Here is a 10186-nt window from a genome sequence, read left to right on the forward strand (position 1 = left end):
TCGGTCAAATGCTGCCTTGGATGTCAAGGGCAGCCACTCTCACCTCCCCTCTGGAATTCAGCTCCTTTGTCCATGTTTGGACCAAGGCTATAATGCGGTCTGGAGCCGGTGGTCCTGGCAGAACTCAAACTGGGCATCGGTGAGCAGGTTTATGGTGATTTAAGTGCGGCTTGATAGCACTGTCTTCTACACCTTCCATCAGTTTGATGATGAGAGTAGACTGATGGGGCAGTAATTGGCTGGATTGGATTTGTCCTGCTTTTTGTGGACATACCTAGGCAGTTTTCCACATTGTCGGATAGATGCCAGTGTTATAGCTGTACTGGAACAGCTTGGCTAGTTCTGGAGCACAAGTCTTCACAATAGCCGGGATGCTGTTGGGGGCCCAAAGCCTTTGCTGCATCCAGTGCGCTCAACTGTTTCTTGATATCACGTGGAGTGAATCAAATTGGCTGAAGACTGGCTTCTGTGATGGTGGGGACCTCCCGAGGAGGCCGAGATGGATCATCAACTCGGCACTTCTGGCTGAAGATGGTTGCAAATGCGTCAGCCTTGTCTTTTGCACTCGGGTGTTGGGCTCCACCATCATTTGAGGATGGGGATATTCATGGCGCCTCCTCCTCCTCCCGTTAGTTGTTAATGGCCCTCCACTGTTCACGACTGGATGTGGCAGGACTGCAGAGCTTTGATCTGATCTGTTGATTGTGGGATCGCTTAGCTCTGTCTATAGCAGGCTGCTTCTGCTTTTTAGCATGCATGTAGTCCTGTGTTGCAGCTTCCCCAGGTTGGCACCTCATTTTCAGGTACGCCTGGTGAACCAGGGTTGGTACCCTGGCTTGATGGTAATGGTAGAGAGAGTTATGCCAGGCCATGAGGTTACAGATTGTGGTGGAATGCAATTCTGTTGCTGATGGCCCACAGCGCCTCATGGATGCCCAGTTTTGTTCAGAATTGATCCCATTTAGCACGGGTGGTAGTGCCACACAACATGATGGAGGGTGTCCTATGTGAAGACGGGACTTTGTCTCCACAATGACTGTGTGCGGTGGTCACTGCTACCAATACTGTCATGGACAGATGCATCTACGACAAGTAGATTGGTGAGGACGAGGTCAAGTAGGTGTTTCTCTCCCCACCTGTTGCAGGCTGAGACTAGAGACTATGTCCTTCAGGACTCGGCCAGCTTGGTCAGTAGTGGTGCTACCAAGCCACTTTTGGTGATGGACATTGAAGTCCCCACCCAGAGTACATTCTGTGCCCTTGCTACTCTCAGTGCTACTTCTAAGTGGTGTTCAACATGGAGGGGTACTGATTCATCAGCTGAGGGAGGGCGGTCGGTGGTAACCAGCAGGTGTCAGTGTTGTTTCCACAGTAAGGCCATTATTCTTCATGGCACGAACGCTCTGTTAAGGACAGATCTAGCAGCTCAAAACTGGACATCCATGAAGAGCTATGACCCAGCAGCAGCAGAGCTATATATCAGCACAACATGTAACTAGGGGAATTTAGATCTTGGCTGTCTGCCCTGGCTCAGTGGAGCACACTCACCTCTGACTTAAGAGTAGTGGGTTCAAGCCCACTCTAGACACCAGAGCACATAATCTAGACTGACACTTCCGTGTAATACTGAAAGTGTACTGCACTGTCGGAGGTGCTATGTTATGGATGAGATGTTAAACCGAGGCCCTGTCTATCCTTTGAGAAATTAATGGGACTGAAAGCCGATAAAGCCCCTGGATCTGATATCCTACATTCTAGGGTTTTGAAAGAGGTGGCTATAGAGATAGTGGATGCATTGGTTGTCATTTTCCAAAATTCCATAGATTCTGGAACGGTTCCTGTGGATTGGAAGGTAACAAATGTAACCCCACTATTTTAAGAAAGGAGGGAGGGGAAAAAATGGGGAACTACAGACCAGTTAGCCTGACATCAGTCGTAAGGAAAATGCTAGAATCTATTATTAAGGACGTGGTAACCAGGCGCTTCAAAAGTAATAATAGGATTGGGCAGAGTCCACACGGATTTATGAAAGGGAAGTAGTGTTTGACACATCTGTTAGTTTTTTGAGGTTGTAACTAGCAGAATAGATAAGGGGGTACCAGTGGATGTGGTGTATTTGGATTTTCAGAAGACACACGAGGTTATTAAACAAAATTAGGGCTCATGGGATTGGGGGTAATATACCAGCATGGATTGAGGATTGGTTAACGGACAGAAAAAAATAGAATAGGAATAAACGGGTCATTTTCGGGTTGGCAGGCTGTAACTAGTGGGGTACCGCAAGGATCCGTGCTTGGGTCTCAGCTATTCACAATCTATATCATTGATTTGGATGAGGGGACCAAATGTCCCCAGCAAAAGTTTGCTGATGATACAAAGTTGGGTGGGAATGTAAGTTGTGAGGAGGATTCAAGGAGATATAGATAGGCTAAGTGAGTGGGCAAGAATATGGCAAATGGAATATAATGTGGAGAAATGTGAAGTTATCCACTTTGGTATGAAAAATAGAAAAGCAGAGTATTTTTTAAAATGGTGAGAGATTGGGAAATGTTGGTGTCCAGAGGGACCTGGGTGTCCTTGTACACGAATCACTGAAAGTTAACATGCAGGTACAGCAAGCAATTAGGAAAGCAAATGGTAGGTTGGCCTTTATTACAAGAGGATTTGAATATAAGAGTAAAGACGTCTTACTGCAATTATATAGGGCCCTGGTGAGACCACACCTGGAGTATTGTGTACAGTTTTGGTCTCCTTACCTAAGGATATACTTGCCATAGAGGGAGTGCAACGAAGGTTCACCAGACTGGTTCCTGGAATGGGGGGATTGCCCTATGAGGAGAGATTGAGTAGACTAGGCCTATATTCTCTAGCGTTTAGAAGAATGAGAGGTGATTTCATTGAAACGCAATTCTTAAGGGGCTTGACCGGGTTAATGCTTGAAAAAATGTTTCCCCTGCCTGGGGAATCTAGAACACGGGGTCACAGTCTTCGAATAAGGGGTCAGCCATTTAGGACTGCGATGAGGAATTTCTTCGCTCAGAGGATGGTGAATCTTTGGAATTCACAACCCCAGAGGGCTGTGGAGGCTCAGTCGTTGCATATATTCGAGAGAGATCGATAGATTTTTAAAATATTATGGGAATTAAGGGATATGTGAATAGTGCAGGAAAATGGAGATGAGGTAAATGATCAGCCATGATCTTATTAAATGGTGGAGTGGGCTCAAAGGGCCAAATGGCCGCCTACTCCTATTTCTTGTGTTCTTTCAGCTGGCTTTACAGCCAAGCCTTATCCTCACCTTGTCCTCATGTGCAATATCGCTGAGGCTAATTGTGGTGACCCTGGTCCTGGCCAAGTTTTCATTAGCTAACTCTGTCTGTTTGCGTTAGCTGCTCGCTGATTAGAGGGTGAGATGGGTGATTGGCTGGATGGTACATTGAGTTAGACCCAGGACTTTTTGGCACTGGGCCTCAGGTTCCAATCAAACAAAGACTGCTGGGTTGAGACTCTACTTTCTCTGCTGACTAAAGGTCCTAACTGAAATCAGTTTGGATGAGTTTCAATATAAAGTTTCTCTTTCTGCTTCTCTCCACTTCCCCTGCCGCCAGAGTGGTTAGCAGTGGATAGTGGTTTCCTTTTAATATTCAGTTGTGACCAGTTAGGTTCACTATGTATATCAATGATTTGGATATAGGCCTAGAGGGTGTAGCGTTGCAATTTGCAGATGGTACCAAAATAGTAGGTAAATTCTTTAGAAGTCCAAAGGAAACCGTAATGGGATATTTAATAAAATGATGGAAATGGGCTTAAAAAGTGACGGGTGGAATTCAATGTCAGTAAGTGTAAGGTGATGCATTTTGGTTTTTAAAAAATAACAGCAGTATTATACTCTGTCATGGAAGAGCAGAAGGACATGGGATACAGGTATATTAAAGGCAACACCCCGGGTTGATGAGACTTTCTCTTTTTAAAGAGCCAATAGAATATAAAAAACCTATGCCTGAAGAGTACTGTGTACAGTATTGAGTTCCACCCTGCAGGAAAGATATTGCAGAATCACTAGGATGCTGCTTGGTATGAGGAAACACAAATATAAAGACTTGAAAAAGTGGGAGTCTTCATTAGAACAATACAGATTATGGGATATTATTAGAAGTATTTAAAATTATGAAAGGATGGGCTAGGTTAGATAGAAGCAGACTGTTTCCAGTAGCTGGGCTATAGATACAGGATTAAATGCAAGAAATTTAGAATGGACACAGGTGGCAGGTATACTATATAAAAAAAAAAAATACCATTTTTGTGTAGTTAATTCTGTTTGAAATCCTTACATGTGCTTCAAGTTATGTTTGTCTCTTGTATTGTCTACAGAGTAAAATATACTGTTTACGGTGACTATGTTTTAGCAACATTTACTTTATGAATTCTTTTAACCTAATACTTTTGCACTTTTAACAGTGTGAAATTAAAGTGGCACAACCCAAGGAAGTCTACAGGCAACAACAGCAACGAGGAGGCAGAGGTGGAGGTGGGTTTGGTGGAAGAGGTCGTGGTAGAGGGGGTAAGTTAATTTCCTGGCGAGTGGGTTTTGAACATGAAATGGTTTCTTTACTGGAACAGTAAAGAAATGCATGGCTAGGTAACTACCGGTTTATCCGGTTAACCTTTTCCCACTTGTTCGATGGGGGATTCAGTCTAGTTCTGACTGTTGGGTGGGAAAGAGTTAAAACACATCTTCTTGAGGAAGAATGGTATGGCATTACTTTGTTAAACAACATGGCTGCCAAGCAGTCTTGATCTAGATCCTTTTTAACAATATAAAGAATCTCTATCGGGTAATGTACACAGCACTTGGTTCACAAAGTTGTAGTTAGTGGAGGAGTATGCTAAAAGGTACACTAAACTTGTCTTGCAAGGCTTGTGTTTACAAGGAATGGGAGAAATAAAAGGCTATCACCTTGGGATTTCCATTTCCCCATCTTGTGTAAGAGTAGTAATGGAAAAGACTTGAATCACAAGTCAGCGAGTGATACTTATGGTAATTGTTACGCCCATTGGCTATTGACCTGACTTTCAGCGATGATCCTTGCAGGTTTTCTGTACATAACCCAAGGCTGTATCTCTGCTCTTTTTTTTCTTGTACCCTGGTTTAGGGTTTTTGGGTTAGTTGGGATGGGGAGTAGACTTAACAGTAGAATATAATTGTAGCTATCTTGAACCTGCTTATTAACTTAGTGGTTACTTTTACGTAACGGTACAATAAAATTACTTGAAGAAAAGTATTTGGTGTAACTCCTAGTGGGAACACTTTATCCTTTTAATAATGAAAGAAACATAAGCATTTTCCACAATTCCAAGATGCATTCATCTGTCAGATTATAACTGAAACACTTTATGGTCACTATACAAATTTCAAATACAGATTTGCTAAAAATGTTGCTGGAATTGAAATGGGTTCACTATTTCTCAAGTAGGTACCTAGATTTATGTAATGTATCCTCTACACTTTCCCTAAATCTAGGAGCTATGTAGTTCTATAAATATTTGTGAGGCTCTTGTTTTGTATTAAGGAATATGCCTTCATATTTAAACAGCTTGGCATTGACAAGTGGCACTCCTGTATGAGCAAGTTGCAGTGTAAACTGGATTTATTGTGTACACAAACAATGTGTTGGCATTGGATTCTCTTATGTAGTCTTTCTATTTCTTCATGTATGATACAGTAGAAGTCTCCTGCAGGTTTTCTGGGTTTTAGCATAGGATACAATGAGTAGTGTGCTGCAGGCTTTCTTTTTACTTATGGTTTTAGGTCTCGGGTTTCCTCTTGCAGACATTCTGGGTTATGGCATGCCTTCGAACAAACTCCAAAGTTGTTTGTATTACTATCTTTTCTTAGGACAAAATCAGAACTGGAACCAGGGATACAACAGCTACTGGAATCAAGGTTATAGTAGTTACAACAATGGCTATAGCAATCCAGGTTACAATGGATATGGAGGTTATGATTACTCTGGGTATAACTACAACAACTACGGATATGCTCCAGAATATGATACCTACAATAGTAAGTTACAGCATTTGGCTAATTGGCTGGTAATACACTTTTTGTGAAGTGGTAAGGTTTCAGAGACGTTGGTAAACTGCCGAAAGGCCTCAACAGGTGTATTTATTTGCTGAAAGTATTGTAACAAAGAAATCATATTTTAAAGAACAAAACTTTTATGGGAGGGGTGTTAAAGCTTTGTAGCCCCTCTGATGTCTCTTCTGTTTTCCTTGGTGCTGTTAGTTAAGCACCATTTTATCTTTGCTGTTTATTTAACTACATGAAGTCTGCATGTTATTTCTGATGACACCACATTGGTGTCCTTCAAGGTGCTTCATCTATAGATAGATTGAATTGGCCAGAAAACTTTTGGACCTAAACTTCTGTAAAGGATTAAGGTAGTGGAACCAGCTTGTTTTATGTTTGGAGGCTTTTTGTTATTACCAGTGATAAGGGGAGTGTTTAGCCAGCTTTTGTCCAGGTAACAGAGCGTTCCATCTTGGAGAGGAGGAAAAACTAACATTACTCATATCTCCTCGTAGCAAATGTGCCTCCTGATGGTCAATCAAGGAGCGGCATTGATGGTCGTGGAGAAGTCTGCGGCCTGGACTGCCTCACCCTCTCTGCTGAAGGAGGCTGTTTAGAGGCAAGTGGCCAGGTGGGTAAAATTATAGGGGTGAAAGAAGAGAATAGGATAAGCCGTAAATCAAAATGAGCTTTTACCCGTTTTCTGCAACCTGCAGAAAATCAAATTTTGGTACTGGAACTCTTATTTTGATCCAGGTATTACTAAGTTAGGCCAAAGATGTTTGTAATGATTAAATTTGTAAATGGGCCACTTTGTTGGTATGTTTTGTAATTTTGTGTATATGTAGATATACAAATTGCATGTTAAACTTGTAAAATCCAATCGCTTTGACAGGTCAGCAGAGCAGCTATGGAAAGGCATCTAGAGGTGCAGGCAGTCACCAGAATAACTACCAACCATACTAAAGAAAAATTGATATAGTTATTTCACTGCAGGTATGTAACACATCTTGTTGCAGCTAATGGAGGAAAAAAGCACTTAAATAATTTGCCAGTGTATGTTTTTAATAATGTAAAATGCCAGATTTTGTAATTTTAAATTTTGCTTTAAGCACTGAACATCAGGTAACCGTAGAGTTTTCACTTCAAGTGATTTGCAGCATTTTGTAACAGGAGGTGTTAAAGGTCTGAGGGATTAACACATTTTAACAAGTCTGTAAATTTAACAGGTAAAGTACTGCTAATGGGTGCAAATAAAGGACCCAGCAAGACGAAAGAAAAAGTTGCCTTCTAACTCTGACATTATACCTTGTTTGTACCCGCCAGCGGGAACTTCATTGCAGGACACGTGTCACCCTGACCACACGATTCTCTTGGGGCCGCGCATTGCGGACAGAACGTGAGGTGTGCTCGTGAAAATGCTGCCCTGTGGTATGGTCTCTTCCAACATCATGTATCAACGTTAAAGATAAACTGGAAAACTTCAGCCTTTGTCTTCAGTCATCTTTACATATATTTATATATATATATATATATAACATTGGATAAACATTTCTTACAGGCATTTGCATTTGTTTTTTTAATGTATAATGACTTCTTACTGCATAATTAATTCAGTATTCTTTATTTGGTAACATCTTGTATTTCAGTTATGGATCTTCAGTGTGGTAATTTTTTATTTAAAGTTAAATGTTAATGCTGTTTTTTTTCTTTGTAGCTCAGTAGTGAAAACTACAAATGATAACCAAACAACATCAAGCAAGCTGTAGTATATTTTGGTTTGACTGGGTTAAATGTGTCAGACTTGATAAAACCAAGTCTGATGTCACTAGATCTGCTGCAGTAAAATGCTTTCCAGTGCAGCACCTTGAAGTATTGGCCAGTGTGTGTTATAATCTTGTGTGAAACTTTGAACTTCTTTCCTGTTCTAAAACATTTGTACTCTCTCCTAGGTGGAGAAACGGAGGTATAAGCATCATTGTAGCAGAAGAGCATGTCAAGAGGAAATGTTAAATCTGAAAGCATCTTTGTTTCCCTTTTGGGACTTTTTTGTACCACATTAAATCTGAAATCAACATCTTTTGTGTCCCAAATGTATATAGCATCTAAACATTTTTTATGTTGTAGTTACTTTTGCTTTGTACAACTTGAGAAACGTATTCCTTTAACTTCTGTGTACTGTGATAGTATATAATAAAGTTGCTACTAACTGGTGTGATGCAACACTTGTTTGTTGGCGTACCCTGTTGTATGTGATGCATTGCATCTGTTGCTGAAATAAAATTGAGTATGAATGCTCAAATGTTAATCGTGGTTTTCTACATGCCCATGTATTTCTGATTTAGATGTTGAGGAAAAATAGCCTATTGGTTTACTGTACAATTTGGGGTGGAGAGGAGTGTCCTTGGTTATAGATACAGTAAACTATTGAAATTCAATTGCTCAGATCTTCATGTATTTAGGCTCATGGTAGTGAAAAATATCTTAACTATAATGTCCTTTAATCTATAATATGGGATTATGTACTCGTCATTTCTAGATTTTTCAAAAGGCCTTCGATAAGGTACCACATAATAGACTAATGAATAAGGTCAGAGAATGTGGAGTCTAGACAAGTAGCAGAATGGATAGCTAGCTATTCAGAGTAGCAGAAGGTGGGAAGCGGTATTCCACAAGGATCAGGGCTGGGACCAATACTGTTTCACAATTTATATTAATGATTTTGACTTTGGAATCAAAAGCAATTTCTAATTTGTGGGGGCAGGGGATAGTCAATACTGAGGAGGAGGACTGCAGCAAATTGCAGGAAGACATTAATAAACTTGCAGAATGAAAATATAATTGGCAAATGAATTTCAACACGAGTTATTACATTGTGGTAAGAAAAATAGGGAGGTCACATATTACTTGGAAAATAAGAATCTAAATGAGGTAGAAGAGCAAAGGGATCTGGAAGTACAAATCACAAAGTAGCAACACAAGTTAATAAGGCCATTTATGTAAAAAAAAGCAAACCAAGCACCAGGGTTTAGTTCTAGACAGATAGAATTGAAAAGTAGGGAAGTTATGCTAAACTTGGATTGAATCTTGGTTAGACCACACTTGGTGTACTGTGTACAATTCTGGTTGCCACATTATAAAAGATAGAGGCACTAGAGGGTGCAAAAAGATTTACAAGTATGATACCAGAAATGCAAGTTTATACCTATCGAGAGGATGAACAAGCTGGGTCTCTTGGAAAGAGAAGGCTGAGGGGTGACTTAATAGAGGTCTTTAAAATGATGAAAAGGTTTGATAGATTGTGGGGAAGAGCAAAACTAGAGGCCATCAATAAACGAATCACCAAGAATTCAAAAATGAGGAATTCAGAAGAAACTTTTTTATCCAGAGAATGGTGCGAATGTGGAACTCGCTACCACAGGGAGTGGTTGAAGTGAATAGGTATATTTAAGGGGAGGCTAGATAAGCATAGGAGGGAGAAGGGAATCGAGGGTTCTGCTGCTAGATGAGGAAAGCCGGGAGGAGGCTTGTGGAGCATAAATGCCAGCATAGACTAGCTGGGCTGAATGACTTGTTTGTGTTGTATATCCTATGTAATCAACATTATGCATCATCTAAAAATGCATACATTGAGCAATGTGCATGAGATCTGAAGGTTAGCTCATCAGGATTGGCTCTTGCCCTCTAGTATTGTTTTCCTCCCCCACCCTTCCGAAGTGAGTCTTCATTCCATTCATACAAATTTGAAGCCTTCGGTATGTTGGCTCTCCTGGGGTCAAGTTTGTGGCATATGATGCTCTTTTACCCTGCTGTGAATATATCCATGCGGAGAATGTCTTTGAAGGTTTTTTTTGGACTCCTTGCTTCTGTAGATGCCAAGTTCACATTCCACATCTGTTGAAATTTTAGCTTGGCCTCATTGGTGTTTAATAAGACAAACTATGCTATATATTCATAATCAAACTTTAAACCTTGAGGCAATTATAGTGGCTGTTACTAATGTCCAAGCATAGAATTGAATTCTGTGTTAATGCAACTTTAGGTGGATTTGAATTTTAACATGATGGTAAATCATTTGTTCGGGTGAATTCCAGACTCCGCTAAGACATTGTTGGA

General features: G+C 40.7%; 1 protein-coding gene across 7 annotated transcripts in view; it reads left to right on the forward strand.

Annotated features, from left to right (window-relative positions):
* hnrnpdl (heterogeneous nuclear ribonucleoprotein D-like) overlaps nucleotides 1-8378 on the forward strand; it is a 28069-nt gene extending 19691 nt beyond the window's left edge. The window contains exons 5-10 of one of the 7 annotated variants that reach the window (XM_085964996.1): nucleotides 4459-4561; nucleotides 5897-6064; nucleotides 6586-6701; nucleotides 6966-7066; nucleotides 7397-7501; nucleotides 8023-8378. In XM_085964996.1, the coding sequence (XP_085821122.1) occupies nucleotides 4459-4561; nucleotides 5897-6064; nucleotides 6586-6701; nucleotides 6966-7052 (474 nt within the window). In that variant the 3' untranslated portion in view covers nucleotides 7053-7066; nucleotides 7397-7501; nucleotides 8023-8378. The remainder of the gene's footprint in view (nucleotides 1-4458; nucleotides 4562-5896; nucleotides 6065-6585; nucleotides 6702-6965; nucleotides 7067-7396; nucleotides 7502-8022) is intronic. The other 6 variants (XM_085965015.1, XM_085965021.1, XM_085965007.1 and 3 more) reach the window with 6 other exon arrangements.
* Nucleotides 8379-10186: the final 1808 nt, after the last annotated feature.

The sequence above is a fragment of the Somniosus microcephalus genome, chromosome 2 (assembly GCF_052327205.1).
Source record: "Somniosus microcephalus isolate GS21.2 chromosome 2, FLI_Smic_1.0, whole genome shotgun sequence".
NCBI classification, from domain to species: Eukaryota; Metazoa; Chordata; class Chondrichthyes; order Squaliformes; family Somniosidae; genus Somniosus; species Somniosus microcephalus.